At 63.7% G+C, this 22,746-nt stretch overlaps 1 protein-coding gene and 3 long non-coding RNA genes across 17 annotated transcripts; 3 read left to right on the top strand and 1 right to left on the bottom strand.

Annotated features, from left to right (window-relative positions):
- Positions 1 to 2,730: 2,730 nt before the first annotated feature.
- Positions 2,731 to 4,280, bottom strand: LOC127036485 (uncharacterized). Its single transcript, XR_007770135.1, has 3 exons — positions 4,182 to 4,280; positions 3,862 to 4,120; positions 2,731 to 3,664 (listed from the first exon to the last, which is right to left on the bottom strand). It is a non-coding gene; the product is annotated as an uncharacterized LOC127036485 (long non-coding RNA).
- An 867-nt stretch (positions 4,281 to 5,147) lies between these two features.
- LOC127036484 (uncharacterized) lies at positions 5,148 to 7,150 on the top strand. 9 transcript variants are annotated; one of them, XR_007770131.1, is made up of 5 exons: positions 5,783 to 5,798; positions 5,898 to 5,996; positions 6,294 to 6,572; positions 6,672 to 6,750; positions 6,850 to 7,150. It is a non-coding gene; the product is annotated as an uncharacterized LOC127036484 (long non-coding RNA). The 9 variants fall into 9 exon arrangements; XR_007770130.1 differs by lacking the exon at positions 5,783 to 5,798 and adding an exon at positions 5,148 to 5,746 and having other exon boundaries at positions 5,959 to 5,996; positions 6,672 to 7,150; XR_007770128.1 differs by having other exon boundaries at positions 5,776 to 5,849; positions 5,949 to 5,996; positions 6,672 to 7,150.
- Positions 7,151 to 7,186: 36 nt separating this feature from the next.
- On the top strand, positions 7,187 to 10,354 carry LOC127036491 (uncharacterized). 6 transcript variants are annotated; one of them, XR_007770148.1, is made up of 3 exons: positions 7,187 to 8,488; positions 8,545 to 9,384; positions 10,298 to 10,354. It is a non-coding gene; the product is annotated as an uncharacterized LOC127036491 (long non-coding RNA). The 6 variants fall into 6 exon arrangements; XR_007770145.1 differs by having other exon boundaries at positions 8,545 to 9,404; positions 10,298 to 10,343; XR_007770149.1 differs by lacking the exon at positions 10,298 to 10,354 and adding an exon at positions 10,002 to 10,058.
- A 773-nt stretch (positions 10,355 to 11,127) lies between these two features.
- Positions 11,128 to 22,379, top strand: LOC127036427 (red-sensitive opsin). The gene is made up of 6 exons (XM_050927343.1): positions 11,128 to 11,236; positions 12,429 to 12,725; positions 16,136 to 16,304; positions 17,791 to 17,956; positions 19,270 to 19,509; positions 22,170 to 22,379. The coding sequence occupies exons 1-6, from the start codon at positions 11,128 to 11,130 to the stop codon at positions 22,284 to 22,286; spliced, it is 1,098 nt and encodes a 365-aa protein (XP_050783300.1). The 3' UTR covers positions 22,287 to 22,379.
- The last annotated feature ends 367 nt before the right edge of the window (positions 22,380 to 22,746 follow it).

The following is a 22,746-nucleotide window of genomic DNA, read 5'->3' as shown; positions in this document are numbered from 1 at the left end:
CCCAGTATGCTCTGCCGGGGGGGGCGGGGCGGCGGATATCCGAGCATACCCTGCTCGGGGGGGGCAGACACCCCAGTATGCTCTGCCGGGGGGAGCGGTGGATATCCCAGCATACCCTGCTCGGGGGGGGCAGACACCCCAGTATGCCCTGCCGGGGGGTGGGGGGGTGGCGGATATCCCAGCGTACCCTGCTCGGGGGGGGGCAGACACCCCAGTATGCCCTGCTTGGAGGGGGGTGGGGTGGCAGATATCCCAGCATGTCCTGCTCGGGGGGCGGCCCAGACACCCCAGCATGCCCTGCTGGGGGGGAGGAGATATCCCAGCATGCCCTGCTCCGGGGCCCCTGGGACGTCCCAGAATGCTGTGCTCTGAGGGCCCCCCCAAAGAGACCCCAGCATGCCCTGGGGAACCACAGGCGCGCTGGGCTTGGCCGGGGCGGGGCTATAAGCCAGGTGGGGGTGGGGGGGCTCTGGGCCACTCACAGCCCCCCCTCGCTAGCAGTGCCCCCTCCCAAGATCACCCTGATCCTACCCCCACAGACCCAGCGGGGGCCACATGTGACTGTTGTATATTGTAAATATGAGTCTGGCTGTTCCCCCCCCCCCCGCTCTAATTACCCCCTGGCTGTAATTAATTACCTCCCGCTCTAATTACCCCCACCCCCAATCACTCGGGTAATAAACACAGACACTGGAAATGCAGCTTCAGTTCCCAGCCTCCAGGCTCTTTATTAGCCGTGGGGGGCGCGGCCTGGGGCAGTCACTTGGGGGCAGCATGGGAGCCATGGGGGGCTCCCTGCCCGGAGTGGGGCAGCAGCAACCCCCCACACAGGGCCTTGAGGGGGCACCTGGCACCCTGAAACCCCCGCACCTTGCCAAGTGCTGTACTGCAGTGTCCCTCCCCCGGCTCCACGGTCCTCCTGCCCCCCCGGTCCCGCCAGTGCCCTGCCCCCCAAGGCCCCCATTCTCCCCCGTGCCCTGCCCCCCACGGGCCCCTGGCATCCTGTCCCCCCAAGGCCCCCATTTTCCCCCGTGCCCTGTCCCCCATGGGCCCCTGGCGTCCTGTCCCTCCATGGCCCCCATTCTCCCCCATACCCTGCTCCCGGGGTCCCACGTTTCCTCCCTGGTGTCCGGTCCCCCTGCGGTCTCCTGTCTCCCACCCCCATGGTCCCTCGTCCCCCCTGGTGCCCAGCGCCCCCACAGTTCCCCCGGTGCCCTGCCCCCCTGCGACGTTGGGGGGCGCGCACCCGAGTTCTGCTAGTAGTGAACTTTTTTCAAGTGTAAATAGTTCAGAACTAGCGGAATTCCCGGTGAATGCCCCAGAGATGGGGGGCAAGGCACCAGCCCCCCAAATCTCCCCATGCACCCTGCACTCCTCACACAGCCCCCAGCACCTCAGCACCCCAATCCACCCCACCCAGCCACAGCCACACACCTGAGACCCCCAATGCCTGCCCCAGCCCTGACCCCCCTCTTCCCCGGGTACTTATCTGCCTCATGCTGGACACGGCTCCAGCCCCCCGGCGCTGGGGGGGCTCCTGGCCTGCCCCCCCGACTCCTTCATGGGAAAGGGGAGAGAAGAGGGGAGACCCCGTTGAGTCACCCCCAGGGCCCCTTGGCATGGAAAGGGGGGACACAGCCACCCCATCTGCCAACCCTGGCCCCCCAAACACTGCCCTCCACCAGCGCCCTGACCCCTCATCCCCCCAGAGCCCCCCGGAGCATCACATGTGTCTCTGGGACCCAGGACCCCCAACTCACAGACATGGGCACGAGCGTCCCAGAGCCCCTACTCCCGGGTGCGTGGCATGAGTGTCCCAGAGCCCCTACTCCCGGGTGCGTGGCACGAGTGTCCCAGAGCCCCTGCCCCCCAGGTACGTGGCACGAGCGTCCCAGAGCCCCTGCCCCCCGGGCTAGAGCCGCTGCCCCCCGGGTGCGTGACACGAGCGTCCTAGAGCCCCCACGCCCCCGGTGCGTGGCACGAGCGTCCCAGAGCCCCTACTCCCGGGTGCGTGGCACGAGCGTCCCAGAGCCCCTACTCCCGGGTGCGTGGCACGAGCGTCCCAGAGCTCCCACTCCAGGGTGCGTGGCACGAGCGTCCCAGAGCCCCCACCCCTGGGTGTGTGGCACGAGCGTCCCAGAGCCCCTACTCCCGGGTGCGTGGCACGAGCGTCCCAGAGCCCCCACCCCTGGTGCGTGGCATGAATATCCCAGCCCCCCGCCCGAGCCCCCTGGCTTCCCCGTGCCCGAGGACTCACGTGAGTGTGCTTGGGCCCCGCAGCTCCAGCCCTGCGGGGGTGCCTGGGGGGCACTGGGGTGCTGGTCCCAGCTCCGCTCAGTGCCCCAGCTCTGCTCCCTGCCCAGCGCGGCCCCTTTTCCGCACCCGGGAGATTAAAGTTTCGTTTCCTTTAATCAGACTCCCCCGGAGCGACCCGAAAATCCTGGGATTAGGGGGGCGGGGGGGTGTCACCTCCCATCAGCTCAGCGCACAGAGCACCTGGGGGGGATTAGTGCAGGAGGGAGGGGGAAGGGCAGGGGGGCCAGTGAGGGGCCATGGGGTGGAAGACCTGGGGGAGAGGCAGAACCCAGAGCCCCCCAAGCGAAGGGCCACTGGGAACCCCAGTTCTCAGGGTGCCCCATGGGGAGGTGGGAGGGGGCACTGGGCAGCAGAGGATGGGGCAGAGGGGAGGTGGGGCCAGAGAGGCCCAACAATGCCCACCCCAGGCCTGTGTTGGGGGTATATAGGGGTCCTGCCCTCGCTCCCTCCCCCACTGTGAGGGGATGCCCAGCCGAACCAGCCCCTCCTTAATCCTCCCTGATCCCTTCGTTAGCCCTAATTAGCAATTAAGGCTCCACTGGGGCTATCTATAGGGGACCGGGCTGGGGGCAGCTCCCCCCCCACGTACCACACCCCTGGGGGTCTGAGTGGGGGGCATGGGGGAGCTGGGCGATGTGGGGCAAGAGGGGTTAGCAGGGGGGTCCTTGCCCCTGCCCGGCATGTGCCCCCCACTCCCAGCACCAGCCTCAAGCCTGCCCCCCCGCCCAGCTGAGTGCCCTAGTTGGCCCCAAGCCCTGACCTACAGCGGCCCCCGCGCCCGCCCCACTGATGTAACAGCCGGGCCCAGGCCTGACCCAGTTCGCACCTCAGCCCTGCCCCCTTCCTCGCCCCGAACCAGCCAGCCCGTCCCTGCCCCATTCCCTGCCCCCTTCCTCGCCCTGAACCAGCCAGCCCGTCCCTGCCCCATTCCCTGCCCCCTTCCTCGCCCCGAACCAGCCAGCCCGTCCCTGCCCCCTTCCTCGCCCCGAACCAGCCAGCTCATCCCTGCCCCATTCCCTGCCCCCTTCCTCGCCCCGAACCAGCCAGCCCGTCCCTGCCCCATTCCCTGCCCCCTTCCTCGCCCCGAACCAGCCAGCCCGTCCCTGCCCCATTCCTCGCCCCGAACCAGCCAGCCCATCCCTACCTCATTCCCTGCCCCCTTCCCCGCCCCCGAACCAGCCAGCCCGTCCCTGCCCCATTCCCTGCCCCCTTCCTCGCCCCGAACCAGCCAGCCCGTCCCTGCCCCATTCCCTGCCCCCTTCCTCGCCCCGAACCAGCCAGCCTGTCCCTGCCCCCTTCCTCGCCCCGAACCAGCCAGCCCGTCCCTGCCCCATTCCCTGCCCCCTTCCTCGCCCCGAACCAGCCAGCCCGTCCCTGCCCCATTCCTCGCCCCGAACCAGCCAGCCCATCCCTACCTCATTCCCTGCCCCCTTCCCCGCCCCCGAACCAGCCAGCCCGTCCCTGCCCCATTCCCTGCCCCCTTCCTCGCCCCGAACCAGCCAGCCTGTCCCTGCCCCATTCCCTGCCCCCTTCCTCGCCCCGAACCAGCCAGCCTGTCCCTGCCCCCTTCCTCGCCCCGAACCAGCCAGCCCGTCCCTGCCCCATTCCCTGCCCCCTTCCTCGCCCCGAACCAGCCAGCCCGTCCCTGACCCCTTCCTCGCCCCGAACCAGCCAGCCCATCCCTACCCCATTCCCTGCCCCCTTCCCCGCCCCCGAACCAGCCAGCCCATCCCTGCCCCATTCCCTGCCCCCTTCCTCGCCCCGAACCAGCCAGCCCGTCCCTGCCCCATTCCCTGCCCCCTTCCTCGCCCCGAACCAGCCAGCCCATCCCTGCCCCATTCCCTGCCCCCTTTCTTGCCCCGAACCAGCCAGCCCGTCCCTGCCCCCTTCCCTGCCCCCTTCCTCGCCCCAAACCAGCCAGCCCATCCCTGTCCCATTCCCTGCCCCCTTCCTCGCCCCGAACCAGCCAGCTCGTCCCTGCCCCATTCCCCGGCCCCGAACCAGCCAGCTCGTCCCTGCCCCTTTCCCCGCCCCCGAACCAGCCAGTCCCTGCCCTGGGGCCAGATGGGAGCTGACACCCCCCAGAGGGGACAGGCCCCTGCCTCATTTCCCCACCCCCTGAGCCAGCCAGTCCCTGCCCTGGGGCTGGGTGGGAGCCAGCGCCCCCGAGAGGGGACAGGCCCCTGCCCCATTCCCCGTCCCCCTGAGCCAGCCAGTCCCTGCCCCCGAACCAGCCAGCCAGTCCCTGCCCCATTCCCCGCTCCCAAACCAGCCAGTCCCTGCCCTGGGGCCAGATGGGAGCTGAAACCCCCCAGAGGGGACAGGCCCCTGCCCCCTTCCCTGCCCCCAAACCAGCCAGCCAGTCCCTGCCCCCTTCCCTGCCCCCGAACCAGCCAGTCCCTGCCCGGTGGCCAGATGGGAGCCGGCGCCCCCAAGAGGGGACAGGCCCCTGCCTCATTCCCTGCCCCCAAACCAGCCAGCCAGTCCCTGCCCCATTCCCCGCCCCCGAACCAACCAGTTCCTGCCCTGGGGCCAGATGGGAGCCAGCGCCCCCAAGAGGCGACAGGCCCCTGCCCAATTCCCTGCCCCCCTGAGCCAGCCAGTCCCCGCCCTGGGGCTGGATTGGGGTTGGGGGCAAGGCGGATATGGGGTGTTTGCAGAGTGCATGTGTGCGCCAATCTGGGAGCAAGGGCACTGTTTGATGGTGCACAGGCAGCGGATGTGTTGGAGGCCAGGGTTTGGGTTTCTGTTAGGGGAGCGGTTGTGTTATGAGCTGTAGGTCTTGCGAGTAGTCAGAGGGGACTCAGTATTGTGTTGTAGGGTTCATGTGTGGGGGTGTACCGTTGCTGGGTGTGTATGTTGTGGTGTCTTGGTGTTGTGGGAGTGTATGGGCACGTTTTGGTGTGTGTCCATTGTGTCTGTGTGTCCGAGGGGCTGTTGGCCTGTAGCTGTTGGGTTGTGTGTTTGAGGGGATGTAGGCGTGTCAGTGTGTAGGTGCTGGGGGTGCACTGGGGGTCAGTGACAGCGTGCTGTGGGTGCAGGTGTCTGTCTGATGGGGTGCAGCTGCTGTGTCTGAGCAGGTGTTGGAGTGTTGCTGTTGGGATTGTATCAGGATATGTGAAGATTTGTTGCAGGGTAGGTGTTGGCACTGGGTTGTGGTGTGTGTGGCAGGGTGTTGTTGTCAGGGTGACGGGGTTGTGTCAGTCTGTGTAGGTGTTGAGGTGATGGGGTATAAATGTGTGCATGCCAGGAGGCATAGGTGTCAGGTCAGAATGTGATCGGGTGTAGCTGTCAGCGTGGAGATGCTGTCAAAATGTCCATGATGTGGTGTCAGTGTTAGTGTGTGCAGCTGATGGGACATTGGGTCAGGGCATGACGGGGTGTATGGGGGTGTTGGTACATAAATGTCAATGTGTGTAGATGGGATGAGGTGTAGTTGTTGGTCGGTAGATGTCACTGTCGGGGTGTGTGACATGGTGCAGGTGATGTGTGTGGTGAGGGGTAAGGGACGGGGTGTATGTCAACGTGTGTAGGTGGGATGAGGTGTAGCTGCTGGTCGGCAGATGTGTGACATGGTGTAGGTGATGTGTGTGGTGAGGGGTAAGGGACGGGGTGTATGTCAACATGTGTAGCTGGGGTGAGGTGTAGCTGTTGGTCGGTAGGTGTGTGACATGGTGCAGGTGATGTGTGTGGTGAGGGGTAAGGGACGGGGTGTATGTCAACATGTGTAGCTGGGGTGAGGTGTAGCTGCTGGTCGGTAGGTGTGTGACATGGTGTAGGTGATGTGTGTGGTGAGGGGTAAGGGACGGGGTGTATGTCAACATGTGTAGCTGGGGTGAGGTGTAGCTGTTGGTCGGTAGGTGTGTGACATGGTGTAGGTGATGTGTGTGGTGAGGGGTAAGGGACAGGGTGTATGTCAACGTGTTTAGATGGGATGAGGTGTAGCTGTTGGTCGGTAGGTGTGTGACATGGTGTAGGTGATGTGTGTGGTGAGGGGTAAGGGACGGGGTGTATGTCAACGTGTGTAGATGGGGTGAGGTGTAGCTGCTGGTCAGTAGGTGTGTGACATGGTGCAGGTGATGTGTGTGGTGAGGGGTAAGGGACGGGGTGTATGTCAACGTATGTGGATGGGGTGAGGTGTAGCTGCTGGTCGGTAGGTGTGTGACATGGTGCAGGTGATGTGTGTGGTGAGGGGTAAGGGACGGGGTGTATGTCAACGTGTGTAGATGGGATGAGGTGTAGCTGTTGGTCAGTAGGTGTGTGACATGGTGCAGATGATATGTGTGGTGAGGGGTAAGGGACGGGGTGTATGTCAATGTATGTGGATGGGGTGAGGTGTAGCTGCTGGTCGGTAGGTGTGTGACATGGTGCAGGTGATGTGTGTGGTGAGGGGTAAGGGACGGGGTGTATGTCAACGTGTGTAGATGGAGTGAGGTGTAGCTGCTGGTCAGTAGGTGTGTGACATGGTGCAGGTGATGTGTGTTGTGAGGGGTAAGGGACGGGGTGTATGTCAACGTATGTAGATGGGGTGAGGTGTAGCTGCTGGTCGGTAGGTGTGTGACATGGTGTAGGTGATATGTGTGGTGAGGGGTAAGGGACGGGGTGTATGCCAACGTGTGCATGTGGCAGGCTGTAGCTGACAGTGTGTGTAACATTGGGTAGCTCTTGGGGCGATGCTCTGGAACTGCTCCCCACCAAGCCAGTCAGGACTTTGGGGAGCCTCCTCTCCCTTGGAGCAGACTGTCTGCAGGGCAAGAAGCTCACACGTCTTCACCTCCTGGGTCTCTCCTTGGAGCATTCAGCATCCTCTGCCCCTCCGTGCGCTTCCCACAGCGAGCCCGCCCAAGTGGGGTCCTGGGGGGGGGCCAGAGGGTCCTGCACCCCCACTTTGCAGTCAGACGTGACTCTCAGCCAGCCAGTAACACAGAGGTTTATTCGATGACAGGAACAGGGTCTAACACAGAGCTTGTAGGTACCGCGAACCGGACCCCTCGGCCGGGTCCATTCTGGGGGGCAGTGAGCCAGACCCCCACGTCTGCCCTCACTTCCCGTCCCCAGCCAGCTCCAGACTGAAACCCCCTCCAGCCCCTCCTCTCTGGCCTTTGTCTCTTTCCTGGGCCAGGAGGTCACCTGATCTCTTTGTTCTCCCACACCTTCAGCTATTCCCTTGCAGGGGGAAGGGCCCTGGCCCTTTGTTGCCAGGATACAGAGTGTCGGCCATTTATGCACGTTGGAGACTTAAGAAATGCATAGGGGAAACTGAGGCACCCACACAGTATTCAGAGAAAACATTAAGAATAGTCCCACTTTGTCACAGGTGCGTGTGATGGGATGGAGGCGTCGGCATGCAGGACGGGGTACTGTTGGTGAAGATGATATGGCACAAGTGAGGAGTTTTGCTGTTGGTCTGAGTGCACAATGAGAGGGTAGATGACCGGATGATACAGTGCGGGTGAGATGGGGGGGTGCATGGTGCAGTGGAGGTGATATGGAGTGAGTGTGATGGCGTGTGGGTGATTGAGTGTCAGGGATATGGTAGAAGTAAAAGGGTGCGAGTGATAGCTGCATATGATGGGGCACAGTGGCAGGACGCAGTGCAGGTGACATGGTACAGGTGTTAGGGTGTTGGTGATATGTGTGTGCATGTGATGGGATGGAGTCAGAGAGTAGCGATAGGGTGTGTGACAGGGTGTTGGTGACATGGTGTAGGAAATAGGGTGCGGCTGACAGTGTGTGAGAAGCTGTATAGCTAACACAGTGTAGGTGAGGGTGCAGGTGAGGGTGTGTGTGTGACAGGGTTTAGTTGATTTTTTGTAGGTAATAGTGGGAGGGTCATGTTGTATAGGTGACGCTATGTAGGCAATAAGGTGTGGGTGACAATGTGTGTGAGTGATGCAGTCTAAGTGACAGTGTGTGTGATGTACTGTAGGTGACAGGGTGGGTGCGTGACAGTGTAGGTGATGCAGTGTAGGTGACGGGATGTAGTTAATCAGGTGTGGGTGATGCAGTGTAGGCAACAGACTATGGGTGACAGTGTGGCTGTGTGACATGTTGCGGGTGATGGTTTATGTGTGAGTGATGAGGTGTGATGAGATGCAGGTGATGGGGTGTGCGGGTGACGGAATGAGTGCAGGTGTTGAGTGTGAGAGTGCAGGTGATGGGATGTGCGAAGGTAACAGGATGTGCTGAGACGCAGGTGACAGCGTGCTGGTGACGGGATGTGATAAGGTGCAGCAGGTGTGAGGGTGATGGGGTGTGGGTAGCAGGATGTGTGCGCAAGTGACAGGCTGAATGCGGGTGATGGGGTATGATAAGGTGTGGATGACAGGGCGTGATGGGATGCGGGTGATGGGGTGAATGCAAATGGCAGGATGCGATCGAGTACAGGTGATGGGGTGTATGAAGGTGATGTGATGGGGTGTGGGTGACAGCGTGTTTGTACAGGTGTCGGGGTGAATGTGTGTGACGGTGTGTGCAGACCCTGGGGTGTGACGAGGTGCGGGTGACGGGGTGAATGTGGGTGACGGGAAGTGTGAGACTGATGGGGATGTGATGAGGTGCAGCTGATGGGGTGTGTGAAGGTAACAGGATGTGATGAGGTGCGAGTAACAGGATGTGTGTACAGGTGCCGGGGAGAATGTGGGTGACAGGGTGTGTGCAGGTGATGGGATGAATGCAGGTGACAGGGTGTGTGAGGATGATGCGGTGTGATAGGGTATATGAGGGGGATGGGATGGGGTGACAGGGTGTGTGAGGGTGATGGGGTGTGATGAGGATGATGGGAAGTGATGGGGGTGACAGGGTGTGTGAAGGTGACGGGATGTATGTGCCGATGACGGAGTGTGTGAGGGTGACGGGATGTGATGTGATGGGGTGACAGGGTGTGTGAGGATGATGGGGTGTGATGAGGTGCGGGTGATGGGGTGGATGAGGGGGATGGGATGGGGTGACAGGGTGTGTGAGGGTGATGGGCTGACAAGGTGTGTGAGGATGATGGGGTGTGATGAGGTGCGGGTGACGGGGTGGATGAGGGTGATGGGATGTGATGGGGTGACAGGGTGTGTGAAGGTGACGGGCTGTGTGTGCAGGTGACGGGCTATGTGAGGGTGATGGGATGTGATGTGATGGGGTGACTTGGTGTGAGGGGGATGGGATGGGGTGACTTGGTGTGAGGGTGATGGGATGGGATGGGGTGACAGGGTGTGTGAGGTGATGGGGTGTGATGAGGTGCGGGTGACGGGGTGGATGAGGGGGATGGGATGTGATGGGGTGACAGGGTGTGTGAGGATGATGGGGTGTGATGAGGTGCGGGTGGCGGGGTGGATGAGGGTGATGGGATGTGATGGGGTGACAGGGGTGTGAAGGTGACGGTCTGTGTGTGCAGGTGACGGGCTGTGTGAGGGTGATGGGATGTGATGTGATGGGGTGACTTGGTGTGAGGGGGATGGGATGGGATGGGGTGACTTGGTGTGAGGGTGATGGGATGGGATGGGGTGACAGGGTGTGTGAGGTGATGGGGTGTGATGAGGTGCGGGTGACGGGGTGGATGAGGGGGATGGGATGTGATGGGGTGACAGGGTGTGTGAGGATGATGGGGTGTGATGAGGTGCGGGTGGCGGGGTGGATGAGGGTGATGGGATGTGATGGGGTGACAGGGGTGTGAAGGTGACGGTCTGTGTGTGCAGGTGACGGGCTGTGTGAGGGTGATGGGATGTGATGTGATGGGGTGACTTGGTGTGAGGGGGATGGGATGGGGTGACTTGGTGTGAAGGTGATGGGATGGGATGGGGTGACAGGGTGTGTGAGGTGATGGGGTGTGATGAGGTGCGGGTGACGGGGTGGATGAGGGGGATGGGATGTGATGGGGTGACAGGGTGTGTGAGGATGATGGGGTGTGATGAGGTGTGGGTGGCGGGGTGGATGAGGGTGATGGGATGTGATGGGGTGACAGGGGTGTGAAGGTGACGGTCTGTGTGTGCAGGTGACGGGCTGTGTGAGGGTGATGGGATGTGATGTGATGGGGTGACTTGGTGTGAGGGGGATGGGATGGGGTGACTTGGTGTGAAGGTGATGGGATGGGATGGGGTGACAGGGTGTGTGAGGTGATGGGGTGTGATGAGGTGCGGGTGACGGGGTGGATGAGGGGGATGGGACGGGATGGGGTGACAGGGTGTGTGAGGTGATGGGCTGTGATGAGGTGCGGGTGACGGGGTGGATGAGGGGGATGGGATGTGATGGGGTGACAGGGTGTGTGAGGATGATGGGGTGTGATGAGGTGTGGGGGACGGGGTGCGTCGAGAAACTGCTCTCCCCACCTCCCTCGCCTGTCGACAAACAGTCGCTCCGGCTGTGCAGGGGACGGGCTGGCAGGTGTCTCTGGCCTAGTTAGGAAAATGGGCCATTAGGAAATTGCAGGGCTGGGCCGTGCTGAGAGGGGATTAGCTCTGGGCTCCCTGTAATCAGCCCCCCTGATCTCTCACCTGAAGTGTCCGGCAAAGTCACCGCGCGTGACGCATGGCTCCCGGGAGCTGCCGCGCGAGGGGCTGGGGGGGGCCTAACCCTGGAGCCCAATTAACGGATCAAGAGCTTTGGGGGATCTGGCTCCGGGCTGGGGTGTAAGCCGCCCCGGGGGGGTGGCTATAAAGTGGGCGCTGCCTGGGAAGCGGGCGCAGAGCGGGCGCCTGGGAGAGGGGAACGCTAGAGCGACAGGCAACGGCAGGCGGCGACGAGGTTGAGACCGAGGTGGGCAGGGCGAGGAAGGGGGAGAGCACAGCGGGGCTCGGCTGGGGGCTGCAGCGGGACGGGGGCACCATGACACAGGCCTGGGACGGAGCCGTTTTTGCCGCCCGGCGGCGCAACGATGACGACGATACAACCCGGGACAGCATCTTCGTCTACACCAACAGCAACAACACGCGGGGTGAGCACAGGGGGGCTGGGTACCATGGGGGAGAGGAGTTGGGGCTGGGGGAGAGGAGCTGGGGTGGTGGGGGCTGGGGGAGAAGAGTTGAGATGCAGGCAGCTGGGGGATTAGGGGAGAAGAGTTGGGGTGCGGGGGGCTGGGTACCGCGGGGGAGAGGAGTTGTGGTGTGGGGGGCTGGGAGAGAGGAGTTGGGGGGTGGGGGGCTGGGTACTGTGGAGGAGAGGAGTTGGGGGGCGGGGGGCTGGGGGAGAAGAGTTGGGCTGCAGGGGGCTGGGTACCGTGGGGGAGAGGAGTTGGGGGGCTGGGTACAGCGGCGGAGCGGAGTTGGGGGGCAGGGGACTGGGTACTGTGGGGGAGAGGAGTTGGGGTGCAGGGGGTTGGGGGGAGGAGTTGGTGGGCAGGGGGCTGGGGGATTGGGGGAGAGGGGTTGGCGGGCGGGGGGCTGGGTACTGTGGGGAGAGGAGTTGGGGTGCAGGGGGTTGGGGGGAGGAGTTGGGGTGTGGGGTGCGGGGGGCTGGGAGAGAGGAATTGGGGGGCGGGGGGCTGGGTACCGCGGGGTCCAGAGTTGGGGGGCAGGGGGCTGGGGGAGAAGAGTTGGGGTGCGGGGGGCTGGGTACCGCAGGGAGCGGAGTTGGGGTGTGGGGGGCTGGGTACTGTGGGGGAGAGGAGTTGGGGTGCAGGGGGTTGGGGGGAGGAGTTGGGGTGCGGGGGGCTGGGAGAGAGGAGTTGGGGGCGGGGGGCTGGGTACCGCGGGGGAGTGGAGTTGGGGGGCGGGGGGCTGGGGGAGAAGAGTTGGGGTGCAGGGGGCTGGGTACCGCGGGGGAGCGGAGTTGGGGGGCGGGGAGTGGAGTTGGGGGGCTGCGTACCACGGGGGAGCAGATTTGGGGGGCTGGGAGCGGAGTTGGGGGGCTGGGTACCGCGGGGGAATGGAGTTGGGGGGCAGGGGCTGGGTACCGCGGGGGAGCGGAGCTGGGGGGCGGGGGCTGGGTACCGCGGGGGAGCGGAGTTGGGGGGCGGGGAGCGGAGTTGGGGGCGGGGGCTGGGTACCGTGGGGGAGCGGAGTTGGGGGGCGGGGAGCAGAGTTGGGGGGCTGGGTACCGTGGGGGAGCGGAGTTGGGGGGCCGGAGGCGCGGGAGGCCAGGTGGGGGCCGGGGCACAGCGGGGTCCCCCTCACCCTCGCCCCGCGCAGGCCCCTTCGACGGCCCCAATTACCACATCGCCCCGCGCTGGGTCTACAACCTGGTGTCGCTCTGGATGCTCTTCGTGGTGGCGGCCTCGGTGCTCACCAACGGGCTGGTGCTGGTGGCCACCTGGAAGTTCCGGAAGCTCCGGCACCCGCTGAACTGGATCCTGGTGAACCTGGCGATCGCCGACCTGGGCGAGACCGTCATCGCCAGCACCATCAGCGTCATCAACCAGCTCTTCGGCTACTTCGTGCTGGGCCACCCGCTCTGCGTGCTGGAGGGCTACACGGTCTCCGTCTGCGGTGAGCTGGGGGCCACGGCCCCGCCCCCCGCAGTCACAGCCCCGCCCCAGGGAGCCACGGCCCCGCCCACCTGCAGGGAGCCATGGCCCCGCCCCAGGGAGCCACAGCCCCGCCCCGAAAAAAGGGAGCCATGGCCCTGCCCCAGGGAGCCACGGCCCCGCCCACCTGCAGGGAGCCACGGCCCCGCCCCAGGGAGCCACGGCCCCGCCCACCTGCAGGGAGCCACGGCTCCGCCCACCTGCAGGGAGCCACAGCCGCACCCCCCTGCAGGGAGCCACGGCCCCGCCCCAGGGAGCCACGGCCCCACCCACCTGCAGAGAGCCACAGCTGCACCCCCCTGCAGGGAGCCACGGCCCCGCCCCAGGGAGCCACGGCGCCGCCCCCCTGCAGAGAGCCATGGCTCCGCCCCAGGGAGCCACAGCCCCACCCACCTGCAGGGAGCCACGGCCCCGCCCCAGGGAGCCACAGCCCCGCCCCAGGGAGCCACAGCCCCGCCCACCTGCAGAGAGCCACGGCCCTGCCCCAGGGAGCCACGGCCCTACCCACATGCAGAGAGCAACAGCCCCGCCGCAGGGAGCCACGGCACCACCCACCTGCAGGGAGCCACAGCCCTGCCCCAGTGAGCCACAGCCCCGCCCACCTGCTGGGAGCCACGGCCCCGCCCCGCTGCAGGGAGCCATGGCCCCGCCCCAGGGAGCCATGGCCCCGCCCACCTGTGGAGAGCAACAGCCTCGCCCCAGGGAGCCACGGCTCCACACCACCCCCAGGGACTCTCGGTCCCGCCCTGCCCAGAGGAGCCACCCACAGGGAGCCAGGGCCCAGTCCGCCCACAGGAGCCACCCGCAGGGACCCTCGGCCCCGCCCTGCCCTGCCCTGCCCACAGGAGCCACCCGCAGGGACCCTTGGCCCTGCCCTGCCCACAGGAGTCACCCGCAGGGACCCTTGGCCCTGCCCTGCCCACAGGAGCCACCCGCAGGGACCCTCGGCCCTGCCCTGCCCTGCCCACAGGAGCCACCCGCAGGGACCCTTGGCCCTGCCCTGCCCACAGGAGCCACCCGCAGGGACCCTCGGCCCTGCCCTGCCCTGCCCACAGGAGCCACCCCCAGGGACCCTCAGCGCTGCCCTGCCCACAGGAGCCACCCGCAGGGACCCTCGGCCCTGCCCTGCCCACAGGAGCCACCCGCAGGGAGCCACGGCCCCGCCCACCTCTGGAGAGCAACAGCCCCGCCCACCTGCAGAGAGCCACGGCCCCGCCCCAGTGAGCCACAGCCCCGCCCACCTGCTGGGAGCCACGGCCCCGCCCCGCTGCAGGGAGCCACGGCCCCGCCCCAGGGAGCCACAGCCCCGCCCACCTGCAGAGAGCAACGGCCCCGCCCACCTGCAGACAGCCATGGCCCCGCCCCAGGGAGCCACAGCCCCGCCCACCTGCAGAGAGCATGGCCCCGCCCCCCTGCAGGGAGCCATGGCCCCACCCATCTGTGGAGAGCAACAGCCTCACTCCAGGTAGCCACGGCTCCACACCACCCCCAGGGACTCTCGGTCCCGCCCTGCCCAGAGGAGCCACCCACAGGGAGCCAGGGCCCAGTCCGCCCACAGGAGCCACCCGCAGGGACCCTCGGCCCCGCCCTGCCCACAGGAGCCACCCCCAGGGACCCTCAGCGCTGCCCTGCCCACAGGAGCCACCCGCAGGGACCCTCGGCCCCGCCCTGCCCACAGGAGCCACCCCCAGGGACCCTCAGCGCTGCCCTGCCCACAGGAGCCACCCGCAGGGACCCTCGGCCCCGCCCTGCCCACAGGAGCCACCCCCAGGGACCCTCAGCGCTGCCCTGCCCACAGGAGCCACCCGCAGGGACCCTCGGCCCCGCCCTGCCCACAGGAGCCACCCCCAGGGACCCTCAGCGCTGCCCTGCCCACAGGAGCCACCCGCAGGGACCCTTGGTCCCGCCCTGCCCTGCCCCGCCCTGCCCACAGGAGCCACCCGCAGGGACCCTCGGCCCCGCCCCGCCCACAGGAGCACCCGCAGGGACCCTCGGCCCCGCCCCGCCCACAGGAGCCACCCGCAGGGACCCTCGGCCCCGCCCCGCCCACAGGAGCCACCTGCAGGGACCCTCGGCCCCGCCCCGCCCACAGGAGCCACCCGCAGGGACCCTCGGCCCCGCCCTGCCCTGCCCACAGGAGCCACCCGCAGGGACCCTCGGCCCCGCCCTGCCCTGCCCCGCCCAGCCCACAGGAGTCACCCGCAGGGACCCTCGGCCCCGCCCTGCCCACAGGAGCCACCCGCAGGGACCCTCGGCCCCGCCCTGCCCTGCCCACAGGAGCCACCCGCAGGGACCATCGGCCCTGCCCTGCCCACAGGAGCCACCCGCAGGGACCCTCGGCCCCGCCCTGCCCTGCCCATAGGAGCCACCCGCAGGGACCCTCGGCCCCGCCCTGCCCTGCCCACAGGAGCCACCCGCAGGGACCCTCGGCCCCGCCCTGCCCTGCCCACAGGAGCCACCCGCAGGGACCCTCGGCCCCGCCCTGCCCACAGGAGCCACCCGCAGGGACCCTCGGCCCCGCCCTGCCCTGCCCACAGGAGCCACCCGCAGGGACCATCGGCCCTGCCCTGCCCACAGGAGCCACCTGCAGGGACCCTCGGCCCCGCCCTGCCCTGCCCATAGGAGCCACCCGCAGGGAGCCTCGGCCCCGCCCTGCCCTGCCCACAGGAGCCACCCGCAGGGACCCTCGGCCCTGCCCTGCCCACAGGAGCCACCTGCAGGGACCCTCGGCCCCGCCCTGCCCTGCCCACAGGAGCCACCCGCAGGGACCCTCGGCCCCGCCCTGCCCTGCCCATAGGAGCCACCCGCAGGGAGCCTCGGCCCCGCCCTGCCCTGCCCACAGGAGCCACCCGCAGGGACCATCGGCCCTGCCCTGCCCACAGGAGCCACCTGCAGGGACCCTCGGCCCCCGCCCTGCCCTGCCCACAGGAGCCACCTGCAGGGACCCTCGGCCCCGCCCTGCCCTGCCCACAGGAGCCACCCGCAGGGACCCTCGGCCCCGCCCTGCCCTGCCCACAGGAGCCACCCGCAGGGAGCCAGGGCTCCGCCTGCACGCAGGGAGCCATAGCCCCACCCTGCCCGGCGGAACTGCCCACAGAGAGCCATGGCCCCGCTCATCCATGGGTGCCACAGCCCCACCCGTGCCTGGAGAACCATGGCCCCACCCACAGAGGCTGTGGGGGGAACATTGACCCGCCCCGATGAACTTAAGCCCTGACTCCACCCAAAGCCCACTGCCCACTGCCCCTGTCCTCCGGCCGCAGGGTGCCCTTGCTGGCCATGGATCCAAAGACACGACTCCTCCCTTTGGCCCCCAGGCCCCAGTGGAGGGAGCAGGCCCAGGCCCCCCAGTGACCCCAATTCCCCCTGCAGGGATCACGGGACTGTGGTCGCTGGCTATCATCTCCTGGGAGCGCTGGTTCGTAGTCTGCAAACCCTTTGGCAACATCAAGTTTGACGGGAAGCTGGCCATGGGCGGCATCATCTTCTCCTGGGTCTGGTCCGCCACCTGGACCGCGCCCCCCATCTTCGGCTGGAGCAGGTGGGTGCCGGCAGAATCGCAGCTGGGGGGGGGGGGCCTGAGGGGCAAAGAAACGGGGGAGAGGGAGGGAGTTATGGGGATAGATAGATACATAGATAGATAGAGGGGGTGGCTGGGGATAGATAGATAGAGGGGGTGGCTGGGGATGGATAGATAGAGGGGGTGGCTGGGGATAGATAGATAGAGGGGGTGGCTGGGGATAGATAGATAGAGGGGGCGGCTGGGGATGGATAGATAGAGGGGGCGGCTGGGGATGGATAGATAGATAGATAGAGGGGGCGGCTGGGGATGGATAGATAGATAGAGGGGGCGGCTGGGGATGGATAGATAGATAGAGGGGGCGGCTGGGGATGGATAGATAGATAGAGGGGGCGGCTGGGGATGGATAGATAGAGGGGGTGGCTGGGGGTAGATAGATAGATAGAGGGGGTGGCTGGGGATGGATAGATAGAGGGGGTGGCTGGGGGTAGATAGATAGATAGAGGGGGCGGCTGGGGATGGATAGATAGATAGAGGGGGCGGCTGGGGATGGATAGATAGATAGAGGGGGCGGCTGGGGATGGATAGATAGATAGAGGGGGCGGCTGGGGATGGATGGATAGATAGAGGGGGCGGCTGGGGATGGATAGATAGAGGGGGCGGCTGGGGATGGATAGATAGATAGAGGGGGCGGCTGGGGATGGATAGATAGATAGAGGGGGCGGCTGGGGATGGATAGATAGATAGAGGGGGCGGCTGGGGATGGATAGATAGATAGATAGAGGGGGCGGCTGGGGATGGATAGATAGATAGATAGAGGGGGCGGCTGGGGATGGATAGATAGATAGATAGAGGGGGTGGCTGGGGATGGATAGATAGAGGGGGCGGCTGGGGATAGATAGATAGAGGGGGTGGCTGGGGGTAGATAGATAGAGGGGGTGGCTGGGGATGGATAGATAGAGGGGGCGGCTGGGGATAGATAGAGGGGGCGGCTGGGGGTAGATAGATAGATGGGGGGTGGCTGGGGTAGATAGATAGATGGGGGGTGGCTGGGGATAGATAGATAGAGGGGGTGGCTGTGGATAGATAGATAGAGGGGGTGGCTGGGGATGGATAGATAGATAGAGGGGGCAGATGGAGGTATATAGATAGAAGGGGTGGATGGGGGTAGACAGATGGGAGGAGAGAGGGGTCTCTATGTAGGGAGGGGGTGAAGGGAGGGGGACAGGGGGATGGGTGTGAGGGGGGAAGGAAGAGTCTGAGTGGAGGGAGGGAGTGTGTAGGGTCTATGTGGTGGAGTTGTGGTGGGGAAGGTGTCTCCAAATTGGGGCTGGGGAATTGGGAGGGCTGTGGACGGAGGGGTGTGGGTATATTTCTGGGAAGGAGTCTGGAGCTAGAGAAGGGCGTTGTGGGAGGAGAAGTATAGGTAGGGGGAAGAGTGACTGTAAGTTGGGCTGGGGTTAGGGAACCTGTGCCCCCTCACCTGACTGTCCCCACCCTCCTCCAGGTACTGGCCCCATGGCTTGAAGACGTCCTGTGGCCCAGATGTGTTCAGTGGCAGCTCAGACCCCGGGGTCCAGTCCTACATGATTGTACTGATGATCACCTGCTGCTTCATCCCACTCAGTGTCATCATCCTCTGCTACCTGCAAGTTTGGATGGCAATCCGCACGGTGAGCACCCCTAGACCCTCCACAGGGGACCCCAATGTTGGCCAAGGGCCTTCCCACTGGCCTACTAAACCTACGCCAGCACCTGGGGCTCAGCAAGGAGCCCAGCGTCCCTCTGCTTGGCCAAGAGTCTCCCATGGCCCGGGCTGACATGCCCCATACAACCCAGCTTGTCAACAGCTCATAGACTCATAGAATCTCAGGGTTGGAAGGGACCTCAGGAGGTATCTAGGCCACCCCCTCTCCTCAAAGCAGGACCAGTCCCCAACTAAATCATCCCAGCCGGGGCTTTGTCAAGCCGGACCTTAAAAACCTCTAAGGAAGGAGATTCCACCACCTCCCTAGGTAACCCATTCCAGTGCTTCACCAGCCTCCTAGTGAAATAGTGTTTCCTGATATCCAACCTAGACCTCCCCCAATGCAACTTGAGACCATTGCTCCTTGTTCTGTCATCTGCCACCACTGAGAACAGCTGAGCTCCATCCTCTTTGGAACCCCCCTTCAGGTAGTTGAAAGCAGCTATCAAATCCCCCCTCACTCTTCTCTTCTGCAGACTAAACAATCCCAGTTCCCTCAGCCTCTCCTCAGAAGTCATGTGCTCCAGCCCCCTGATCATGTTTGTTGCCCTCCACTGGACTCTTTCCAATTTGTCCACATCCTTGTAGTGTGGGGTCCAAAACTGGACACAGTCTCCAGATGAGGCCTCACCAATGCTGAATAGAGGGGAATGATCACGTCCCTCGATCTGCTGGCAATGCCCCTACTTATACAGCCCAAAATGCCTAAGCCTTCTTGGCAACAAGGGCACACTGCTGACTCATATCCAGCTTCTCGTCCACAGTAACCCCCAGGTCCTTTTCTGCAGAACTGCTGCCTAGCCACTCGGTCCCCAGCCTGTAGCGGTGCAGGGGATTCTTCCGTCCTAAGTGCAGGACTCTGCCCTTGTCCTTGTTGAACCTCATCAGGTTTTTTAGGTCCAGGTCCCTCTGGACCCTATCCCTACCTTCCAGCGTATCCACCTCTCGCCCCAGCTTAGTGTCAGTTTAGAGCATTCCACTGACCTAGCCAACCAGCTTCCCATGCTTGGTAGCTGGCTGGCCAAGAACCTTCTCATAAGCCTAGTTGACCTACCCAGCCCCAGGGGTAAGTGGGGTGTTTAACTTGCCCATGTTTGGTGGCTGACGGGCCAAGAGCCTGCCCAGTGGTCGGGTTGAGCTAATGCAGCCGAAGAAGCCCAGCTGGCCATGGTTGGTTGGCTGGTTAAGAGCTGGCAACCCCCAGGCCATGCTCTAAGCCTGTCTTCCTCTGCCCCGCAGGTGGCAGCCCAGCAGAAGGAATCAGAGTCCACCCAAAAGGCGGAGAAGGAAGTGTCACGCATGGTAGTGGTCATGATCATTGCCTACATCTTCTGCTGGGGCCCCTACACCTTCTTTGCCTGCTTCGCTGCCGCCAATCCTGGCTATGCCTTCCACCCACTGGCAGCTGCTCTGCCTGCCTACTTCGCCAAGAGCGCCACCATCTACAACCCCATTATCTATGTCTTCATGAACAGGCAGGTGAGTCGCTCACAGCCCATGGCATTCTGGGAAACGGACAGGGCTCCAGTCCCACCACCTGGGCTCTCAGCTCCATAGACAGAGGGGAGATATGAAGGGGTTGGATGAATGGATGGTTAGGTGAGTGGATGGATGGAGGGATGGGTGTATATGGGGAGCAGTGTGTAGGGGCTGGAGGGACAGGTGGATGGAGGAGGGATGGACAGATGGAGGGATGGACGGATTGGTAGGTGAGTGGATGGATGGATGAAGGGAGGGATACTACAAGATGAGTGGGTGCATGAAAAGGTAGAAGACGGATGGATGGATGAAGAGTTGGTAGATGGATGAAGCGGGGGTAGGTGGATGAGTGGACAGACAGATGGATGAAAGTGCAGGTGGGTGGATGGAGGAATGGGTAGTGGGTGTTTGGATGGATGGAGGGATAGTAGACAGGTAGGTGGATGGATGGGTGGAGGGATAGTGGGTAGACGAATGGATGGATGAAGAGATAGGTAGGTGGATGAATGGATGGAGGGATAGTGCGTAGATGAAGAGATAGAGGGAGGGAGGGAGGGATAGTGGAAAGGTAGGTGGATGAATGGATGGAGGGATAGTGCGTAGATGAAGGGAGGGAGGAAGAAATAGTAGACACGTAAGTGGATGGATGAATGGAGGGAGGGATAGTGGGTAGACGGATGGATGGATGAAGGGTTGGTAGATGGATGGAGTAGTAGATGTAAGGGTGGACAGACAGAAGGGTGAAGGTGCAGGTGGGGGGGTGGAGGGATGGGTGGATGAATGGATGGAGGGATAGTACGAAGATGAAGGGATGGATGGAGGGAGGGAAGGAGGGATAATGCGTAGATGAAGAGAGATAGGGAGGGAGAGATAGACACGTATGTGGGTGGATGGATGGGTGTATGAATGGAGGGAGGGATAGTGGGTAGACGGATGGATGGATGAAGGGTTGCTAGACGGATGGAGTAGTAGATGTATGGGCAGACGGACAGACAGGTGAAGGTGCAGGTGGAGGGATGGAGGGATAGTGCATAGATGAAGGGATGGAGGGAGGGAGGGATAGTGGGTAGACGGATGGATGGATGAAGGGTTGGTAGATGGATGGAGTAGTAGGTGTAAGGGTGGACAGACAGAAGGGTGAAGGTGCAGGTGGGGGGGTGGAGGGATAGTGCATAGATGAAGGGATGGAGGGAGGGATAGTGGGTAGACGGATGGATGGATGAAGGGTTGCTAGACGGATGGAGTAGTAGGTGTAAGGGTGGACAGACAGAAGGGTGAAGGTGCAGGTGGAGGGATGGAGGGATAGTGCATAGATGAAGGGATGGAGGGAGGGAGGGAGGGATAGTGGGTAGACGGATGGATGGAGGAAGGGTTGCTAGACGGATGGAGTAGTAGATGTAAGGGTGGACAGACAGAAGGGTGAAGGTGCAGGTGGGGGGGTGGAGGGATAGTGCATAGATGAAGGGATGGAGGGAGGGAGGGAGGGATAGTGGGTAGACGGATGGATGGATGGATGAAGGGTTGCTAGATGGATGGAGTAGTAGGTGTATGGGTGGACAGACAGAAGGGTGAAGGTGCAGGTGGAGGGATGGAGGGATAGTGCATAGATGAAGGGATGGAGGGAGGGAGGGAGGGATAGTGGGTAGACGGATGGATGGATGGATGGATGAAGGGTTGCTAGACGGATGGAGTAGTAGATGTAAGGGTGGACAGACAGAAGGGTGAAGGTGCAGGTGGGGGGGTGGAGGGATAGTGCATAGATGAAGGGATGGAGGGATGGAGGGATAGTGCATAGATGGAGGGAGGGAGGGAGGGAGGGATAGTGGGTAGACGGATGGATGGATGAAGGGTTGCTAGACGGATGGAGTAGTAGATGTAAGGGTGGACAGACAGAAGGGTGAAGGTGCAGGTGGGGGGGTGGAGGGATAGTGCATAGATGAAGGGATGGAGGGATGGAGGGAGGGATAGTGGGTAGACGGATGGATGGATGGATGAAGGGTTGCTAGATGGATGGAGTAGTAGGTGTATGGGTGGACAGACAGAAGGGTGAAGGTGCAGGTGGAGGGATGGAGGGATAGTGCATAGATGAAGGGATGGAGGGAGGGAGGGAGGGATAGTGGGTAGACGGATGGATGGATGAAGGGTTGCTAGACGGATGGAGTAGTAGGTGTATGGGTGGACAGACAGAAGGGTGAAGGTGCAGGTGGAGGGATGGAGGGATAGTGCATAGATGAAGGGATGGAGGGATGGTGCATAGATGAAGGGATGGAGGGAGGGAGGGAGGGATAGTGGGTAGACGGATGGATGGATGAAGGGTTGCTAGACGGATGGAGTAGTAGGTGTATGGGTGGACAGACAGAAGGGTGAAGGTGCAGGTGGGGGGGTGGAGGGATGGAGGGATAGTGCATAGATGGAGGGAGGGATGGAGGGATAGTGGGTAGACGGATGGATGGATGAAGGGTTGCCAGACAGATGGAGTAGTAGATGTATGGGCAGACGGACAGACAGGTGAAGGTGCAGGTGGGTGGGTGGAGCAATGGAGGGGGAAGTAGATGAGGAGCCTGGTTTACGACGGGAACAGCTGCCTGCCCGGCCCTCTGGGGGACCCCCCAGTGCCGTGCCCTGCCCTGCCCCGTCTGACCCCGCCTCTCGCCCCCTAGTTCCGTAACTGCATAATGCAGCTGTTTGGGAAGAAAGTGGACGACGGCTCGGAGCTCTCCTCCACCTCCCGCACTGAGGTCTCCTCCGTCTCCAACTCCTCTGTGTCGCCGGCATAGGAGGGACCCCCATGGGCCGACAGACAGATGGACAGACGGAGGGGACTCTTCCCCACTCCCTGCCTGGCCCCACGCAGCATGGATCCCTCTTGAGCATACGACTTTGCCACACCTCCTCTGGAGACTTGGCTCCGCCCCCCCAGGGAACGAGGGCCCTTCCCTTTCTGTCCAGCAGGGGCCCGGAGAGTTTAGCTTTCGTAAAGCAACAGCCCCATCTCCCCACAAGAGCTGCCTGGGCTCCGCCCCATCACGATTCTCTGTCGCTCCGCCCCTCCAGCACAAGTCATTGCTCTACTGGAAAGGGAACATGAGCTGTTCTAGGAGTGTTTGGGTCCACCCCGGAGGTGGCTGCACCCCAGTGGGGCTGGCTGGGTGGGGACAGGTCACTTTGCCCCAGAGGTGGCTGCATCCCAGTGGGGCTGGCTGGGTGGGGACAGGCCCCTCTGTCCGAGGTGGCTGC

Source organism: Gopherus flavomarginatus, chromosome 18 (genome assembly GCF_025201925.1).
Source record: "Gopherus flavomarginatus isolate rGopFla2 chromosome 18, rGopFla2.mat.asm, whole genome shotgun sequence".
Classification (NCBI taxonomy): Eukaryota; Metazoa; Chordata; order Testudines; family Testudinidae; genus Gopherus; species Gopherus flavomarginatus.
This window is presented reverse-complemented; position numbering and strand designations above follow the sequence as displayed.